The 20,863-nt window shown below is 49.8% G+C and overlaps 1 protein-coding gene across 5 annotated transcripts in view; it reads right to left on the bottom strand.

The window, feature by feature from the left end:
• Positions 1-20,863, bottom strand: part of CSNK1G2 (casein kinase 1 gamma 2) — a 95,715-nt gene that overhangs the window by 34,568 nt on the left and 40,284 nt on the right. For 3 of the 5 annotated variants that reach the window (XM_073323841.2, XM_073323839.2, XM_073323840.2), the window contains one exon: positions 10,413-10,917. In XM_073323841.2, coding sequence (XP_073179942.1) covers positions 10,413-10,599 — 187 coding nt within the window. In that variant the 5' untranslated portion in view covers positions 10,600-10,917. Of the gene's footprint in view, positions 1-10,412; positions 10,918-12,782; positions 12,867-16,000; positions 16,023-20,863 lie in introns of those variants that run through there. The other 2 variants (XM_078850585.1, XM_073323843.2) reach the window with 2 other exon arrangements.

The raw sequence follows: 20,863 nt of genomic DNA, 5'->3' as shown, positions 1-20,863 counted from the left end.
TTGGCCCCAAATGTAAATAATACACAATGGCTCCTCCAGACCTACAGAAAATGGTTTCCATAATTAAAAAAATAAACAGATCCCAATGAAAACAGCTTTCTTAAAACAACTCCCTCCCCTGCAGTGTCTGAAACCCAATCAGCACCAAGAACCTGAACATGAAACTGGTTTTCATTGCTTTTCAAGACAATTAAGTCCAAAGCAGACTACAAAGAGTTAAAAAGGGATCTCACAAAACTGGGTGACTGGGAAACAAAATGGAAGATGAAATTCAATGTTGATAAATGCCAAATAATGCATATTGGCAAACAAACCCAACTATTCATACAAACGGATGGGGTCTAAATTAACTGTTATCACTCAAGAAAGATCTTGGAGTCACTGTGGACGGTTCTGAAAACATTCACTCAGTGTGCAGCGGCAGTCAAAAAAAAAGCTAACAATGTTAGGAACCATTAGGAAAGGAATAGATAATAGGCAGAAAATCCCATGCACCGCTACAGCCTAGGGACCGAATGGCTCGGCAGCAATTCTGCAGAAAAGGACCTAGGGGTTACAGTGGACGAGAAGCTGGATATGAGTCAACAGTGTGCCCTTGTTGCCAAGAAGGCCAATGGCATTTTGGGATGTATATGTAGGGGCATTGCCAGCAGATCGAGGGACGTGATCATTCCCCTCTATTCGACATTGGTGAGGCCTCATCTGGAGTACTGTGTCCAGTTTTGGGCCCCACACTACAAGAAGGATGTGGAAAAATTGGAAAGAGTCCAGCAGAGGGCAATAAAAATGATTAGGGGACTGGAACACATGACTTATGAGGAGAGGCTGAGGGAACTGGGTTTAGTCTGCAGAAGAGAAGAATGAGGGGGGATTTGATAGCTGCTTTCAACTACCTGAAAGGGGGTTCCAAAGAGGATGGATCTAGACTGTTCTCAGTGGTAGCTGATGACAGAACAAGGAGTAATGGTCTCAAGTTGCAGTGGGGGAGGTTTAGGTTGGATATTAGGAAAAACTTTTTCACTAGGAGGGTGGTGAAGCACTGGAATGCGTTACCTAGGGAGGTGGTGGAATCTTCTTCCTGAGATATTTTTTAAGGTCAGGCTTGACAAAGCCCTGGCTGGGATGATTTAGTTGGGGACTGGTCCTGCTTTGAGCAGGGGGTTGGACTAGATGTGCTCCTGAGGTCCCTTCAAACCCTGATATTCTATGATTCTATGATCATAATGCCACTCTATAAATCCATGGCACACCCTCACCATGAATACTGCATGCAGTTCTGGTCACCCCATCTCAAAAAACAGATACTCGAATTGGAAAAGGTACAGAAAAAGGGCAACACAAATGATTTGGGGTATGGAACAGCTTCCATCTGAGCAGAGATTAAAAAGACTGGCACTGTTCAGCTTGGAAAAGAGACGACTAAGGGGGATATGACAGAGGTCTATAAAATAATGAATGGTGTAGAGAAAGTAAATAAGGAAGTGTTATTTACCCCCTTCACATAAGAACCAGGGGTCACCCAATTAAATTAATAGGCAGCAGGTTGAAAACAAACAAAAGGAAGCACAGGTTGAAGTGAGCTGTAGCTCACGAAAGCTTATGCTCTAATAAATTTGTTAGTCTCTAAAGTGCCACAAGTACTCCTGTTTGGTTTTTTTTTGGTTTTTATTTATTTAAAGGAAGCACTTCACTCAACACACCATCAACCTGTGGAGCTCGTTGCCAGAGGATGTTGTGAAGGGCAAAAGAATAACTGGGTTCAAAAAAAGAATTACGTAAGTTCTTGGAGGATCGGTCCATCAATGGCTGTTAGCCCCATGCTCTGGGTGTCCCTAAACCTCTGACTGCCAGATGCAGGGAATGGATGAGAGGGGATGGATCACTTGATAATTGCCCTGATCTGTTCATTCCCTCTGAACCAGCGATGGCTAATGCCAGGTGCAAGTCAAGATACTGCATGGCCATTCTTATTTTCTTATGCTTCAACCAAGAGAAATGCACAAAGTAAACAGGCCATAACTGGCATAGATCAGTGAAATGGATTAATGCGCTACAGTGTAATCAAGGGAAAGGGACCGGTTTGTAAGCAACATGTGGATTTTTTTTCCAGTCATCTTTTAAAAAATGAATTAAGTGCTTTTGAAAAAAAAGCATATACGTAAACTATAAATGCAGCGAAGAGCCCAATTCCCAGGGACACTGAAGGGTCTATGATGTTAACAGGATACCAAGGCAGCCTTCAAAATGACAGCCAGGTACGTTTTAAAGCAAACAGGAAAGTTTGTAGCTATCACAACCACTTTTCTGACTTTCTGCTGCTGAAACTGATGCACGTAGGGTATGTCTACACAGCTGGCGGCTGGCCCATGCCAGCTGACTCAGGCTCATGGGGCTTAGGCCGTTTCATTGCTGCGTAGACTTCCAGGGTCGGGCTGGAGCTCTGGGACCCTCCCACCTCGCAGGGTCCTAGGGCCTGGGGTGAGTCTGCACTGGCCTTGCCCCTGTTGCTATCACTAGGTCAGTTCCATCGCTGGTAGCAAAGGCATTACCATGAAGTGTGGACAAGGCACTGGACAGCTGCTGGGGCCTTACCTGTGCTATGTAAGCGTGCTCAGAATGGGTACGGATGTCACTGCCGCACCCCTCTGGTGGAACCAAGCTGGTACTGGCAGAGCAGGGACATTTTAGGAAAAAGGGCTTGGTCTAGCCAGGGCAGGCATTTCACTGGAGCTCTCTGCCCTGCTTCAGAGATGTCAGAGCTTTACCGGAGATGCAGATCAAGGCACGAACCAGGGTCGGGTTGGACCAAGAAAATTCTGGCTCATGTTTTGAAGTGCACCACGTTGTCAGTTTAAGGCTGCTACAACTGACTGAAACATCGCCGCAGGGAGACATTTTCAGCCAGGGACCTATGAAAGAAAGGTTTAACTTGAAATTTTTTAAAGCAAAAATCACCCCTTCCCTTCTCCCATCCTGCCACCCAGCGAGGGGCATGGGGGAGGGGAGAATTAAACGTTCACAGAAAATTTTTTGGGGAAAAAAACATTTCCAAGATTTATCACAAAATATAATTCCCATTTTTCAACTGGCTCTAAATCCCCAGCCAGTATTCTGTGGGGGCAAAGTCCCCTCTGTGCAGGCGACCAGCAGAAGGTTGATGTGAGGCCGCTAAGGGAAAATGCGGCTGCAAAGTACTTTGAACAGGCACTTGGGGAGTTTCAGTCCCAGCTGGGATCAACTTATTTATTCTCTGCCCTCCCCACCAGTATTTCTTTTATCAACCAGCTGAGAAGCAGGGGGCATTCTGGGCTCAGGAAGCAGGGCAGCATGCCCACTCCCCCAAAAGAACAGTACAGGACACCCTAAAAGGAGATAAGCCTATGAATCAGTCTGAGGTGAGCACACATCCCCTCCTCCTTCCTCTTAGGTCTCTTCAATAGACACTGTGACAAAGCTCTGTCCTTGCCTCCGTGGGTCCCGCGTTTCCTGGCGGATTTCGCTAGCCTCAGAGGCTCACTGTGACCCTCCACGTAACCCTTCTTTCTCTAGAGACAAGGGTCACAGTCTACTGAGTCATTTTCATCATAAGCCAGCAAGGGAGGTGAGGAGAAGTTATCCTTCCTTGCAGTGTCTCTGTTGTCTCCCAGTCTCAGTGATTGATCAGGGGGCAAAGGTGGGGGGTGAGCCCAGGCCCACCCTCTACTCCGGGCTCCAGCCCAGGGACCCTAATAGTATCAGCTATGGTAGCTGACCTTTTAGAAACATGACTTGTATAATTCCCTGGGCTACTTCCCCCACAGCAGCCCTCACTTCCTCAAGCTCCACTTCACCCTTACCTCAGGGCCTCCTTCCTTGTGCCTGATATGGTGTGTACTACTCAGCCTCTCCAACAGCGCAACTTCCTCCCACAGCTCCTGACATGCACACCCACCTGACTGACTGGGAGGCTTTTAACTAGTTTCAGCCAGCCCCTGATTGGCTTCTGAAAAGTTCTTAATTGGCCCCAGGTGTCTTAATTCACCTGGAGCAGCTTCCATTTCACTTAACCTGGTACCAGGGATTTGTTTAGCCTGGAGCTAATATATCTATCTCCCACTACTTTTCTATAGCCATCTGGCCTTGTCCCATCACAACACCCAATGGACAATACCCTACATGCACCTGGGCTTTCCCAGCAAGATCACCCCATGAGACTGAGCCCAGACATACAGCCACCGCATCTGGGGCCCAGACCCTCTGAAAGGCTGGATCCCAAATGCAGTAACATAGGTCAATGGGCAGCACCCTAAGCCCGAGCTGTGCTAGATCACGCCCTTAAAGCCTCTAGCACGAGGTCATTATCATATACATAAGATGGAAGGGGTGCAAAGGCTGGGAGGACACAGGGCAGAGTTAAGGTTCTTTGGGCAACCTTAACTTTGCAAAGCCACTTTTAAAAAAGTTTACTATTAACTTTGGACTTTCCAGACTAACTTTTTTTTAACAGACTCCTACAACACCCTCAGTAAAATGCCAATCCCTCCATCATGGATGGTTCCACAACAGATCCTGGGAGCGGCAGACACAAGTATCTCGCTCAGATGACAAAAACGTGTTTTAAAGTTATCCACACTTGCACTGCAAGGCCACTGCAGGAAATGCACAGACGAGTGAAGTCCTGTGCAAGTGGTTACCCAGAACCACTGATGGAGAGACACCCAGCTGGATAAAGGCTCAGCTAGAAAATAGACAAGCTGAATACCTGGGAACATGAGAGCACTTTGAGGCCGCACTCAAGGTCAATGGCCCAACATGAAGAAGACTCATTGCTGACCCTCCCAGCTTGATATCCCAGGATTTACATGATTGCTAACAGATTGGTCCTCATGCCCTTTGCCTGGACAGGAGGACACAGCCATGCACAGACACTGGGTCCTTGCAAAGGAGCGCTTGGTTAAAGTACTGCATGTGGTTTGTAACATTTCTACACTCAGAGAGCAGGGTAACCACCCTCCTGTGAAGGCAGAAGCCTCACTCCAGGGACTCAGGCTTCCATTCAGAGTCATGTGAGATACTCCCCTAGATTCCAAGGTGGGGAAGAGAATCAGGCCTTGATGCTCAGTATCCTACACAGCCATTGCAAACCAGGGCTCATAGCTGCCTGTCTTCCTAGCTGCTGCTCCTTGGCTAGCACTCTGTCATGCATGTCAGTGCTTTTCCTCTCTTCCCTTTGGGCACAAGCCACCCTGGTAACAAGCCAGTCTCCCAGCTCTCATCCTTAACTTGTGGCAGCCAGAGAAAGCAGATGGCTGCACACTTCACAACCTCTCTGCAGAGTATGCCGCTGGGCCAGAGCCCGGTGCCAGGGCCGCTTTGGAAGAGGTGGCACATGGCCCATTGGCCACCCCTGCTCTAAACAGCTTCCTCCTGTTTCAAATTTCAAAAGGCAGCAGCATTGGTCTCTGCCGTGGAAGCAGCCTGGTCAAGGCACCAGGCAGATTGTAGCCCTGGCCCTTGGTAACTAGCTGGAAGGGGGTAAGCAGTGGGGGATGTAGGGTGTTCCTGCAGTTCCCACCATACTCTCCAGCTGCAGCTGCTGCATTTTGAAACATGCCTAAGGGCAGGAGGTGGCCTCAAGTTTCCAGCAAAGCAATTAAACTGGTGGGATGGGGGAGGCGCTCGGATAGTGATGTGGGTGGGGTGCGCAGGGACGAGGAAGGCCACTGCTGCTGGCTGGCCTGGATGAGCAGGCAAGTCACCATGGTTGGATCTTTATCCAAGAGGAAACGGCGCAACCTCCTAGGCAGCCAAAGGATACCAGTGCTGGACACCTGGGAGCAACAAGACCCGGAGACTGTTTAAGCCCTGGACAGTAAGAGTGCGGACGTCCTCTGGAGACTAGATAGTTGTGTCTCCTGTCAGTTCCTCAGATGACCTCTGCTTTTCTACCAGCCTCGCTCACACAGAGTTTGAGGTGGTTGCTCTCCACCCAAGCCCTGGAGTCCCTCCAACATGAGGCCAGCAGAGCGACATCACTGTGGGCGGGCTGAGAAAGGCAACTGGAAGCACATTGGTGGCACTGCAGCAGCTTCTTGGTCAGTCTCATAAACCCAGCTCTCCGGAAGGACTGTTCATTTTCCTGCTGTCCTGGTTTCAATGTTTACATGGTTATAAGCCAGTGAAGAAGTTCTGTCTGTAAAGCCTGTAAGTTTTTTGGGGCTCTCTCAGTATGTGTCTGTACAACACCAAGCAAAAAAGGGACCTGATCTCAACTGGGGCCTTGAAGTGTTACTGTTACATACCTAGACCAGTGGTTTTCCACCTCTAGGTCCACAGACTATGTTTAAGATTTCCAAAGGGGTTCACACTTCCATTCAAAATGTTTTAGGGGTCCACAGATGAAAAAAGGTTGAAAACCCCTGCCCTAGACAATAAGAGACATTGGGAGCCAGAAACTCCTGTTGTCTGGCTTTCATTCCCCTTCTGGCTTTCAGCATATCCCTTAAGCTAACATTTTCAGAAGTGGCTTCTGATTTTCAGCACCTCCCCCAAGCGGGGCAATCAAGATCTAAGGCGCCTCTCTTCCCAAATAAAAAGTACCACCAGCTTTTAAAAGTCACATGGTAAAGCTGGTCAATGTTATAAACAAGGAAGTTGTGTGTGGAAAATTTTCCTTTTTGAAATGGACCATTTTCCTATGTTTTCTCCTCCCCCCAAACTGAAACTGTTCTCAAAACACCCAAGACAATTTAATTTTGGTCATGAAAAGTTTCTATAATGTTTTCAAAAGCAGCAAGTTTCCCTTGCAACTGGAAACATGTCCAAAAATCTGTTTTTTAAAATCCAAAAATAATTTTGGATTTTGCAACCAGTTCTGCTTTGGGTGCTTCATTTCCCCCAGGACAAATCTTACCAACTCTGCTACCAAGGACTGCTGCGGGGATTAGTGTGTGCACAAAGAGCACTAGATAGTCTCATTTACATTTGACACTGACTACATTGGTCTCTGTCCTAGGTCCTTCACCACGGCTGAAACAAAGATGAACTGAGCTGTAGCTCACAAAAGCTTATGCTCAAATAAATTGGTTAGTCTCTAAGGTGCCACAAGTCCTCCTTTTCTTTTTGCGAATACAGACTAACACGGCTGCTACTCTGAAACCTGTCAAAGATCTTTGCCATGATCTGCTGGCTTCTCCCACCTTGTCCCCCAAACCTTCCCCAAAGAGGGTGGCATTATTTGATTTCTCTCTGGGCAGGCAGCATTTTCTCCAATCATTTGGTTCCTTCACACATGCTCCGGCATGCACATGGATCAAGGCTTGCATTTTTGATGAGTGACTACTTTTATTTGGCTCCTGAAAGCGTTCTTGAGCCTTGAAATAAGTTAATGGCGTATCTGAGAAGGAAGTAAATTGGATTTTAGGAGCAAGCAGAGCAAATTGTACTGGGACACTCCCCATCCAGCCCAATGGCCTGTTTTATCATGCCATTTTACAGACAAGCATTAATGTATTACAGGATGCGTGGGCCTCCTAGAATAACTCCATGCAGGGACTTTAATGTCAATGGCAAGTAGAAATCCACACAACAAGCACCAACCTCTGCAGAATCCCAAATTCCAGTGGAAGAAGAAAACTTCCTTTTCTAGCCCTCATGGTTTCAAGCATAACCATGCATCTAGGAACCAATGCAGTGCCGTCTTCCTAAGTCTGCAAGCAGCTTGCTCCTGGGCCTCTACTGCTGCTCAGACCTTGCCAACCTGCAGCAAAGTGACTGCAGGCCAGGGCTTTACCCATTTCTACTGCTGCTATCACAGCTGCTTACAAGGCTCTGAAAACTGACAAATCTGGTCAATTTCTTTCTGCTGCATCTTGAGAAGTCTCTGATGGGCAGCAGATGCAGGAATTGAAGCTATTTACTGGGGAAGTGATCCTAAAGAAAGAGAGGCTGGGGAAGGGGCCCAATAGCAAAGACACTCACACTGGAGCAGCCAGAGGGTTGAGAGAAAGCAGACTGGAGACCCCTCCTCAATTGCAACAGACGGCGGGAGTGGAACAGTCGCAGAGCCAGTCCCATACAAATCAACCCCAGGCCTCTCAGCAATCATTTGGCTGGGAGGTGGGTAGAAGAGAAATCCAAGAGAGATAGTTCTTCTCACTCCCAGCAGGCAGAAGTGGTTTGTGGGTTGGAGTGGGAGGCTTCCCCTTTATCTCGCATATACTGGCTGAAGATTGACACACCAGCAAGTCTAGAAATCACTACCTGGCAAGGAAGTACATTTTACTACAGAAATTTGTACCAGACAAGTGATGTTCCAGGTGGAGCATATCAAGCCAGCAGGAGGGGGAGTCGGCAGGATTTCTCCACAGCTGGGGATCTTCAGCAGTCAGATTTCTTGCTTCATCTCAGCCACTGATTCCATTCAGTGCAGAAGCTGCAGGGCTGGGGTAGCTCCCTGCACTGGGGCTGTCTCACTCCATGCACTGGGAGCAGCAGGTGAGGGAATGGAGGATTTGGCCATGACACTCCCTGTTCCCTCATGACACTGTAAGGTGCTGCGTGCAGCCTGCCACAGCTAGTCTGATTTTGGGAGGAGGGATCTGAGCTGCTCCCCAAGATTCAGGGAGACAGACTTCCCACTTCCCCGAAGGCAGGAACCGCTTGGCTTGGTTTTAAACACAGCCTTTTCCCAAGCTTGGCAATTAAGCTGCAAGCACATCAGGGAGTTTGGGAGCTTGCTGGTTTGCCAAGCACCACCAAGTCTGTCGTGCTAGGCAGAGCTAGCATGAACTCAACGCACCCAGAGTCAACGTGTTGAACGCAGGGAGGTAGGTATGTTCTGTCCCTCCCTCCAGTCATACTGCCTCACAGGCTGCAGAACTTCAGACACCATCCCGCTTGCTGGTTCTTCCCACAGGCAGATGGTGTGAAGCGAAGCCCACATCTAGCTTTAGGCTCAGTCTGGAGAGATACAGGTTGGGGCAACAGGTGCCACTGGCGTCCCTGAGACTGCCAGCTCTCTCTTGGGAATGAGCTACATCAGTTCTCCCTCCAACGCAGTTAATTTTCCAAATATTCTCCGCCTGGGCCAAAATCTTTGCCTAGCAAATACTTGTTCAACACACTGAAGTCCAATTCACATTCCTAGAGGCACTGTAGAGCAACACCAGACTGCAAAGAGCCTTTCACAGCCGCAGGACACCAGTGCAGCGTGCGCCAAGCCAAGAGTTACAGCTTGGCGAAAACCTGCCAGTGAGGTTATTTTTTTTTTTGCTTTTTTGACAAGCAATGGCCCTCTCCACCTCCTTCACACTCTGAAAATTTTTTGCTTTGTTCAAAGTTTCCTGTTTTTTTTTTTTTTAAGACATGCCCCTCCCCCAAAAAGGAAGGTACCCAAGGATATTTAAAAAAAAATATATTTTTCAAAATCTCTCTCAGAAAATACTGTTTTCCAACCATCTCTATTGAGAGATGAACGCTTTTGGCTACTGCAGCTGTATGTTCTGTCTGATGGCAAATATTCATTCCCACCCTCTTCCCCATGTGCTGTTAGCAGATGCTCTCTGTCTCACACCTTGCCCCCACTCCATTCTCCCTCTGACCTCTCCTCCCTTCGAGGGCCTGCCCTTATAGGAAGCCACCTGGTAGTCAAGAGACTTCTGTCCAAACTCTTTCTTCTCCGCTGGGGAAGAACGATAAGCCGTACGCTGCAACCCATGAGTAACAGACATTTGCTGGAGTTTAGTGGCGCACATGATATAGATTCACAGATTCCAAAGCCAGAAGGGACCATGGTGATCATCCAGTCTGACCTCCTGTATAACACAGGCCACAGAACTTTCCCAGTACAAATGCATCTTTGTAGATACCTTGTGAAACCCATTCAAATTGGCATTGCCTCCAGGACTGAAAACGCTGGGACGAAAGGGATCAATTTCATTATCAGATCTTCCCTACTGATCACAAAGAGGGTGATCAGAAACCCCTTCTGTGACCATCAGCCCTTCTGCTTTAGAATGGGCTTAGAAATGTTTTAACTCACACCTTTCAGGCAGGGCTTCTGTGGTCAGGGAGTCCAGAGCAAGGACACTGGGGAGAAGACACCAGGGAGAAAGGAGTATTTCTGGGAGAGAGATTTTATGCAAATGAGGCAATACATATTTGTGAAATGCAAATCAGGGCATTACCTCTTGCATAAAAGAGCCAATTTTCTGGGCCTGCAGCCTTAATGCTGTCTGACACGGCTCCCTGTAAAGATCTATAGCAGGAGGGTGGGGAATGGTTCCTCCTGTTATTCTCATAAAGGAGGACGGCACTGATATGGATCACCCCTCAGCATTCCCAGTGGGGAAAGGGAAGAGCTGGATGGATTTCACAGTAGCACCACAGTGTGCAATCACAGCAAGGATGAAAATAAAACAGGCCCATCTCACCTAGACGGAGCTCCCCGAAATTGCCGCATCCAATCTTCTTCCCGACACGGAAGTTGGGGCCCACCATTAAGACTCCAGAGTTTGTCCCTGCGCTCCGGCTCCCATGGCTGCTCCTTCCTCCACCTGCCTTGGACATTCTTTTGCCTTCCTCTGTCTCCCCTTTCCCTCCTCTCTTATCAAAATCCATAAGTTTGTGATACCCCGGCCTCTCCACGGTTACGCTGCTGCCATACAAATCCCAAAGCCACCAAAACTTGAGGGGGGAGGGAGGGGAAGGAAAAATAAAAAAAAGCAGGGCTCTTCTCGGTCAATACACCATCACGGTCTGAGATGGAGGGGAGGGGGCTGAGGGGGTCACTGCCACCCACAGGCGCCGGGCTACTGCAATGTTAGTGCTTCTGAAGGTCCCGCCGGGATTCTCATCTTCGCCTGCTTTGGCCCGCTCTTTGGTGAAGAGCACATTCTGCGGAGAGGATCCTGCCAGCTTAGATCCTTCGGCTCCCAACTGTAAAAGACAGGAGGACAAAATTAGTGTGCATGCTTCCATAAAGTAGGGGGAGTTATAAATTATGTAGAGCTTTTACAGAGGAACACAGGGCGGGGGAAGGTACTGAAGTGGAAAAGAGCAAAAAGTGTTTGGCAGTCAGGAGTACTGGGTTCTACTCCCAGCTCAACAGAATGACCCCAGGAAACTCATCTGACTGACCCCTCTTCCTGCCTCAGTTTATCCTCCTCATTTCACAGATGGACATGTACCTGGCAGGGGGTGACTGAGGGTTAACTAGTTAACCATTAGGATGTGTGTTCAAATCCTGAGATGGCAGAGGCTAATGAAGCAGGGTTCCTTAGGGTAGCACCCAAAGAAACCCACTTTGGTCGACAAATGCCCTCAGATGCAGATTAAACAGCCTCCTGTTCGCTCTTAGCAAGAGAGGGGTGTTCGCGTATGTGTGTTTCTCCTGTCCAGAGGTCCTTCGGAAGACGTTTTTATTTTGCAGTGGGGGTTGAGGGTAGGGAAAGACAGCCAGACAAAACTATCCAGGCTGCTCTGAGGCCCCAGGTGCATTCTGGGCTCCTTCCCATGGCAATAGTGCAATGGCAGGCTCGCACTGCTTGGGGAAGACAGCCCCACACTACTGATCCTAGGGTCTCCAGCAGACAGATAAACACCCCATCCGGATAGCAGAGGGTTAACTAGAGGGATAGTATTTTGTATCAGACTTCCAAACCTTTGTCATCTTTCTACAGAGAAGCTCACTGGGGTGGTTTGGGGGCACAATGCCTAGTGAGCATTCCTGGAGGAGTCGGCAGGGGAAACAAAGAATGATGGACTGAAAGGGAGCCACCAGAGAGATGCTGCTTATTGGCCATACCTGATGGGACAGATGCAGCCCCAGAGAGGCAGCAGAAGAGGACATGAGTCACTAGACTACTTGGAACTATGGTGAAACAAAAGGACCCTGGGATTTACTATGCAGTCAAAAGGGGATCTTCCCTTCCACACTCCAGCACAGGAATTTCCTGGGTCTGAAGACATCCACTCTCAAGCTAACTCAGTCAGAGAACTTTTTGCTGTGCACAAGCTGCAATCCTGTAGTCTGTGTTCTGCCTAGCACTGTCTACACCCTATATCAGTTAGGGGTGGAATTATTATTATTTTTAAAAACAGTCTATAGATTAGTGCCTATAGGGGTAGTTACAGTGGTACTACCCCCCTACCCCCAAGTGTAGATGCATTTCATTGGTATAAAACAGGGCTTGGACTGGTTTACAACACAAACACATCACACTACTGTGAGCTCCTTTTCACACCAATGTGGTGCATCTGGGGATTTGCACTATCATGGCTACATTGGTGCAAAACCAGCCCCATCTGCGCAGACAGGGCCTGGGATTCTCTCTACTTCCTACAAGTTGTTAACAAGCCTTGTTTTTATTTTAAAAGCTGCAATAAGGCAGGGTGACTGCCAGGGCTAATCACTGCTGGGGCCTTTGATCAGAGTGAGGAACAGACAGCTGGGGTGCTGGGCCCGGGGACAAAGATTCTACTGCTTCAATTGAAAGCCCCTGAGGGCAGAAACTGCCTTTTTGCTGTGGGATTGTACAGCACTTGCACAGTGAAGTCCTGATCTGTGACTGGGGCCCCTAGATGCTACTGCAGTCTAAATAAATGCTGCCAGCTAAAGAATGGCACTATAGGACTGCCAAGAGGTTCCTGTGTAGCATTCAGAGGGAGGCAAAGCACGACGGAATCCCCAAGGATAGCTTCTTAGGGAGGGAAGACCACGCTCCACGTTCCCCATCCTGTGGAAGTGAAGGGAAGAAATACAGCTAGCGAGCGCAGGAGAAAGGGCAGCACAGGGCAGAGACCTGGAGTGGCAGGGACAGTGCTAATGGATTGCAGCCTGCTCTGCCAGACCCTTCGACCCCACAGGGTCCCAGTACTCGGGCTCCAGCCTGAGCCCGGAAATCTATACAGCCTGAGCTCCACAAGCTGGGTCAGCTGGTGCAGGCCAGGCGCAGGTTCTTCATTGTGTAGACATACACATAGAATCAAGGTATCCCATCTTGGGGGCAGCAAGCAGCCTTTAGCTACCCTGGGAACAAAGGAGGCAAGAGAGAGGCCCATGAAAAGACAGGTACAAGGATCATTGCAGCGAGGTAACTGGATGCAAAGTTAATTGGCAAGCACTGGGATGTGGCAAGGGGGTTCCTAGGGCTAGAGAGAGACAGCTGCAGGCAGTAGGTATACAACTAGTTCTATTGTTCTGGGATGGAAGCAGCTGCAGAGGAGCAATAAACTCAGCAACTTTCACTGGGGAGAGGCAGGTGGGGCGCGACTACCATGTGGGGCAGGCTGCCAGGGCAGGGGTGAGACAAGTGAGCGTCAGGATGAGCTGGCAGCTACAGTGCTGGACTGGGATGCAGGGCTGGGTTCTATGGCAGAGCAGGGAACTAATTCCCTCCTGGAAGACCTTGGGCAAATCACTGAAGGTGAAGTTTTCAGAAGGACCTATGTGACTTAGGAGCCCAAGTCTCAGAAAGCCAATGGGATATATGCTCCTAAGTCACTTGACAACAGTACTGAGGAGCCTAAGTCACTTCAAGGGTGAAATTTTCAAAAAGCACTTCAGTATCATTTTAAAGTGATTTTAGGCACTTGATCCTAAATCCTATTGACTTCCTATAAGACAGGCTCCCAAATCACATAGGCATGTTTGAAAATTTGACGGTCAAGGTGTCTGCGCTTCAGTCCCCACCAGTAAAATGGGGATAACAGTCCCTGCCACCCACCTTATGCCTGTTGTCTGTTTAGTCTGAGCTTTTTGGGGCTTGGTCTAATCTCTCACCATGACTGTCTACACTAACGGTAGCGTATAGAATACAGGCACTATATGGACAGCTACGTGCTCTAGTGAGAGGCTCCAGAAGGTGGACAGAGTAAGGAAAAAACTCTGGCAGGTCCCTGCTGTTTCCCCATAACGATCCTTTTCCAGCTGTCTCCTGGCAACCAGAGCCTTTCCCGTGGCAGGCACTACTTGGGCATACAGACAGCCATGTAGGGTACATACTCTGAGGGTTCAGGCATGTAGGGCACCCTACTCACAAATTCTGGCTCCTTCTCGGGCGCAAGTTGCCCACTCCTGGCGTAGATGGTGAGGCATGGTTTATCAATCTGCATTGCCGAAGAGCCACAGTAACATATCAGCAGCCCCATCAGCTCCCCCCCCAGCCCCCAGTGTCTCCCACCCGCCAGCAGCACTGCTGATCAGCACCTAACCCTCCATCCCTGCGCCTCCCATGCTCAGCTGTTTTATGGTGTGCAGGAGGCGGGGGGGGGGAGGGGGGGGGAGGAAAGGGGAGGATCAAGGGCATGGCAGGCTCAGGGGAGGGGGTGGGAAGGGGTGGAGTGGGGGCAGGGCCTGTGGCAGAGCCAGGGGTTGAGCAGTGAGCACCCCCCGGCACATTGGAAAGTTGGCGCCTGTAGCTCCAGCCCCGGAGTTGGTGCCTAGACAAGGAGCCGCATCTTAACCTCTGAAGAGCCACATGCGGCTCTGGAGCCACAGGTTGGCCACCCCTGGTGTAGGCGTATCTTATATGTACGTACAGCACCGACCACAATTGGGCCTCGATCTTGGCTGGGCCTTTAAGGTGCTACCTTAATACAAACAATGAATAACTAGACACCCTTCCCTTGAGTTTCCTTCCCGGGGAGATGGGGACACACAGAGTTCTCATCTCATTGCACAACGAATCAAAATGTTTTATTTCGTGGCCACCTCTCAGCTCCTCTTTCTCTACAACACAGCTCCAAAGGGAATAATTATCAAGCTTGCTAGTGGGCAGAGTAAAATTTTTCTGCTCACAAAAAGGTAGGCAGCAGAGCACATTAGTTTTGCGTGCTGGATGTTCAGCCTGGATGTGGAGTATAAGCTGGGAAAACTCGTGTCTCAGCCTGTTACAGCACAGATTGCTCAGATCAGTGATGGGAAGGAAAAAGTCAAGGGGTGAAAAGACAAGAGCATGTGTGGTGTAGAAGTTGGAGCAAGGCAATAGGGATCCAGATCTTTGCCAGGTATGTACCCTCAAGCAAGTCACACTCCTTCTGTGCCTCAGTTTCCCCATCTAAGTGGCGCTGTAAGGCTCAATTAAGTTGTTCTTAGAACCATCCTCTAATGAGAGATGCTTTAGAGAGCAAAGAGATCAGTACTAAAAACATTTTTCTTAAATACATTTGTAAAAAAATGCCCAGGGAGGCAGTGAAGCCCAGTGGACAGGGCAACAGACTGCGAGGACACCTGGGGTCTGCCACCGAATCAGTAAGTAGCTTTGGGCAAGTAATTTCATTGTTCTCTGCCTCAGTTTCTCCTGCTGTGAAATGGGGACTGAGATACTTACCCATCACTGTACAGCACTAGGTGATCTATGGACAGACAGAGCTAGATGGCACAAAAGAGCTAGACAGGAGTAAAAGGTCGTTATGTATCCTAACGACAGTTAATCCATTGTTGAGGAATGTTTGTCTGCAGGGGGCAACCTCACGACCATACCAAGAAAAAGCACCAAATCAGACAAGTAGGAGCAGGGTACTAGCATCTTAGAGGATTTTCCTTGAACAGGCATCCTCCCTGCCTTTGCCAGGCTGGCTAGGTTGTATTTCAGCAAACTTGGCTACACGGTGTAGGTTTCACACAGGGATCCTGCCTTCAGGTTAAGTTTCCAGGGCAGAAGTCTTATCTGTAGTACATCTGGCATCACTGCTTGGCCCAAATCCCTGTGTCACTTTTACAACTCTAAAAACACACAAGCTGCCAGACTGGATCAGTTCAGGGGTCCTGCCACCAATAACGGCCAGCACCAGCTGCTTTAGCGGAAGGTGCAGTGATGTGCTCACCTGCCCCCAGAGCAAGTTCCCTCCTGACCCCCAAGCGTCAAGGCTTGCTCATCCCCTGAAGCAAGGTCTCTCAGTGTTTACTCTGGATACCGGTACAGTGCAACCCTGTTGCAGTGCAATTCAAGCCCAAATCCTTGCCTCCCTCCCCTCCCAGAAAAAAAACAAAAAAAAACCCAAAACACAATCAGTTTACATGCTCTGGAAGCTGGACTCTGTCCCAGAAGGTGCACGCTCCATTCATCCGAGACACCCATCTTCACTCCACAGCGCAAAACTCCTACTGCTTCCTGGACAAAGGTCTGGGCTTGTTCCTTCATTAACCGAAACCACCACCTTAGAAATTCCAGGAAGCTAAATACAGTCTCAGAAGTGCAGAGGGTCAGCAGAAGCCAAATGCATTCTGGGACACGCTTTCCACCAATGTTAACCACCTCTGCTTTGTCCCAGCTCAGCCCTCTGGATTTAAACCAAACAGATCTGGAAAGTAAACTCCTCCACTAGCCCCTCCCCTGGCCCTGGGTTCCCTTCCCCAGCTCTGCAAGCTCCAATCACACCCACCTAAGCCCTGGCTCCATTTTCATATATTAAGCCGCTGCATTACCTATGGGTTAAACAAGCAAACCCACACCTTTCCAGTGCACAACCTCCAGGAAATGAGCACACTGCAAACCCTGAGGTTTAGCCAAGGCTCATAAAACTTTTTATAGCATCTCAATAGCTATTAATAATAAAAAGGGCTTTTTATGCTAAAGAATGTGCGAGGGGGAGGGAGGATACAGAAATACAGTGGAGGGAAAGAACTATAGGGGTCCCAGTGGTGTCAGGGAGGAGGCTGCTTAGCACCCAAACACTCAGTATCACTCAGGGCAGGGTTAGATTTGCAGAAGGAGGGGCATGATCTGACAGAAGCTTCTGGCTCCCCCTGCTCAGACTGATTCCCACTCTGACCATGGACATGTAACTCAGCTTGTCTTTGCACTGCACAAATTCATGGCCTCTCAGGTCAACTGCAGGGATAGAACCCAGATCGTCCTGCCCCAAAAGCTCAGGGTCCCGCCTCCTGCACTAAAGGAGAATCTCTAGAAACTGTTTCATAGAGTTGAAGACCAGAAGGGACCATTGAATCATCTTGTCTGATCTCCTGTATAATCACATGTCATTAAATTTCACCCACTACCCCTACAAGCAGGGCCATCCCTAGGCATTCTGGTGTCTGGTGTCCAAGCAGGCCCCAGGCCTCCGCAGGAGGGGGGGGGGGAAGAAGGAGCAGGTTTGGGGGGAACCGCCCCCCAGCATGAGCCAGCGGAGCGGATTGGGGCTGGGTCACTCCACTTCCTGCTGCCCAGTGAGTGTAAGGTGGGGGAAAGTGGAGTGACCCGGCCCCAGCCCGCTCCGCTCTGCTCCCCGGCTCCCAGCGTTGGGGGGCGGGGGGAACGCCCCCCAGCACTTGCCAGTGGTGTGGCTGGGTCGCTGCACTTCCCGCAGCTGGTGAGTGCAGGTCCGACCCCTGCTGCAGTCCTCAGGGGAGTGGGGGTGGGGCTGGGACGGGAAGAGGCAGGGTGGGGGCAGAGCTGGAGTGGAGTGGCGCTGGGGCGCAGCAGGGGGGCAGGGGCTTTGGGGAAGGGGTGGACCGGGGGCGGGGCTGGAGCAGCATGCAAATGTCCTGGTGCCCTACGCAGCTGTGTACTTTGCGTATAGGTAAGGATGGCGCTGCTTACAAGGAGCACACCCACTTCAGTCCTCAGGAGACTAAACTGTGTTCGACTAGCAGAAAACAGAAGAAATTAAGGGGCCACCAATGCCTGATGCCCCCTGCAACAGCAGGGAAGTGATGAGGTGAGATGGGCCCAAATGATCCCAGCAGGTGACTTGTATGCCATGCTGTAGAGGAAGATGGAAAAAACCAACAAGGTTCCTGCCAATCTGACCTGGAGAATATTCCTTCCTGACCCCAAATCGGGCTAATCAGTTACATCCTCGCCATCTGAGCAAGACACCAACCAAGCATCTAAGACAGGACTTTCTATATCACCTCAAACCATTAGCCCATTCCACCTGCCTCTAGCTGATTTGCTACTTCAGAGGAAGAAGAAAAGTCCAGATTACAACTGTGCACTGGGGGTGGGGGTTGGCGGGTGGAATTCCTTCCTGACCCCTTCAGGCAACCAGTTGAAGCCCTGAAGCATGAGATTAAAGTCCTCATAAAACAGAGCTACAAGTGTTCACCTTACAGAGCCTATGACACACTAATGAGCAGTTTTCAGTAGAAGGTAGTGGTGCACACACAACTCAGTTCTACTGCCCTTTACTACCTCATCTTCAGCACCCTCCTCACCCCACAACGCAGGCACCTCCGCTGACTCTTTCCTGCTGTCCTTTGCGCTCGGTACACCCTCCCCCAAACCCATCCACCTACCTTCCTCCCTCTCCGCTTTCAAATCTCTGCTCAGTCCATGTTCCTGTTCTCTCACGTATGGGGAGTGTATGGGGGCAGGGGGGAGAGGGGCAGGCAGAGAGCCAGGAGTTGCACAGAGCCATCCAGAGGTGCCCATGTCTTACTGAGTAGCCATGTGATCCTATTACAGTCCCCCTCCCCATCTGTATATGGCCCCCGCTGTTGCTTTGCAAGGGATTGCGACTGCTTCCTCTTCAGGGCTGGAATTCAAGCTGCCCAGCTCATGCTCCGACACTAGAACTACTCATCCCTGAACAAGGATGCTGCAAGGGTTAATGTCTGAAGATGAAAAATGCTATGCAAGCACGGGGTGTTGTTAGCCTTTGTTGCTGTCCCTCTGGGCGGGGCTGGGAGCCAGACGCGTCAGAGAGTCACAGCATTCTACAAGGCACCTCTGCTCTGAACCAGTCCCTGGCAGGCGGCCGTTCTGGAAGGGGAGCCAGAAGACAGTGGTTGATCTGTGTCACTCAGTGCTCCCTGTGTAGTACGAAGACCTGCCTGGCTCTGCCCACCGGGCTGAAGCCCTGGCACCGCAGTGGCCCGGCCCGATACTACGTCACACCTAGCTATAGCCGCAGACTGCAAGGCACAAGTCGGGCCTGCAGGTGATCTGGGATGCCTCTGGCAGCGTGAGAAGCAGCAGCCCAAGTTTTGCAGGACGGTGCGAAGGCAGCAGGGCAGGGGTCAGCAGAAGTGCTGTTCCGGTCACGGATGCATCTGGGCTCCTCTGCACGCTTGCTCTGCGCTGCACACACCACGGCTTGTAAACACAGGAAAGTCAGTCGCACATCCCCATGGCTCCTATTCACAGGCACTACACACTGACTACTGCCCTACATCCATGGGGGCTGGGGACGTGCTGATCTCCATGTCTCAGGTGGGGAAACTGAGGCACAGAGCAACCCGATTTGCCTAAGGACACCAAGTGAGTTAGCAGCAGAGCTGAGAACAGAGCCCATCTCTCCTGCTCTGCCCAGACTGCCGCCTCCCATCTCAGCAAAGCAGAAAACAGGGTGGGAAAAGTGGACCAGAGCAGGGCTTCCCTGAGCTTTGTTCTCTAAGCCTTGAGCATGCACACAGCGAGCACATGATGTCCTGTTCATTCTTCTCTTGCTTGAGAATTTCCTCTTCAGATTCAGCACCTGGAGTTGCCCCCTCTGCCCACCCCTCAGGCTATCTTTCTACTCCCCTCCCTTGCTTGCTTCTACCTTGTGCCTCCACAACGGACAAGAGAACCTTCTCCTCTGTAATTCCTGACATCCGGAACAGCCTCCCTGTTCTTCTCTGCTGCCACCTCCTCTTATGTCCCTCTGCCCCCATTAACGCTTGTCTCCTATGGAGCAGCGCATACTTCAAACTGGGGGAAGTGAGCAGGCGATGTGTGAACCATGCTGCTTCATACCCAGTTTGCATTTTGAATCAGACCTTTATGCTCAGCCCTGTGGAATTCCAGCGTCAGACTGTTTGCACAGAGCCAGGCAGACGACAGCCAGATTCTGCGAAAGGAATTCCAGCCCCCGGGTTTTTTTCACTTTTAAAAAGGGAGCCATAGGCCAGGCTGCGTAAGGGAATTTTAGACAATGAAACCAGACAGCATGTCCTACCAGAAGGGAAAAAATAAGTTTGTAGTCTTAATAAATAGGGCTTCCTGCGAAGCGCTCGGGGACTGCCAGGCTGTGGGAGGGCGGACGTGGGGGAAGAGCTGCACACACAAAGTAGCAGTGATTCTATAGCTCTCGCTCACCAGAACTCTGGTCTGGGCCCACGTGAGACCATGCATCCAGAGCTTGGAAATAACACTTCCACAACTGTCTTCCAATCCTGCCAGACAGATGCTCATGACTACAGTTCAGGGATTGTCTGCCCAGGGAAACTGACCAGCAGAACTACAGCTGTGTAATTATATCAATATAGCTCTTCATCTGGGCATACCATTCTGGAATAAATTGCCACCCTCCGAATTATGCTGGAATAAAGTCACTTATTCTGGAACAGTGTCTCTACATGAGAAGTTTTACTGGCATAACTATAGCAGGATATTTATCCCAGTATAGTTCTGCTGATCTTTTATGTGGATAAGGCTTAACTTTCTGACTGTGTGGCGGAACCTTGGATCTATGGCTGAACAACACCAAAGAGTTGGTGTTTTTGGACTTTGATGCTGTATGGTACTAGATGAACAAGGCTGATATCCAGGTGTGGTTTTTACTTATGCTATGCATTAGGGACATCCAGAGCAAGTTTTATATATTGCGGTGTGGGGAATGGGAAGAGTGGGGTACAGTTCTTACAGCTGTGAACAGGGACTCTGTTAGAAGCAGAGAGGTACTGGGTAATTTGGGGTTTCTGACTGCTTTAACGAAAAACCTTGCTGGACACTTTGGAGTTGAAGGTAGTAAGAACATAAGAACATCCATACTGCACCAGATGACTATTCTGTCTTCCGACAGCGGTCAGAGCCAAATGCTTCAGAGGGAATGAAGAGAACAGGGCAATTATCGGTGATCCATCTTTGTTGCCCAATCCCAGCTTCTGGCAGTCAGAGGTTTAGAGACACCCAGAGTACGGGGTTAAATCCCTGATCATCTTGGCTAATAGCCA

This window comes from Lepidochelys kempii, chromosome 25, assembly GCF_965140285.1.
Source record: "Lepidochelys kempii isolate rLepKem1 chromosome 25, rLepKem1.hap1, whole genome shotgun sequence".
NCBI classification, from domain to species: Eukaryota; Metazoa; Chordata; order Testudines; family Cheloniidae; genus Lepidochelys; species Lepidochelys kempii.
The sequence above is the reverse complement of the archived record's forward strand: the minus strand, read 5'-3'. Positions and strand labels throughout refer to the sequence as shown.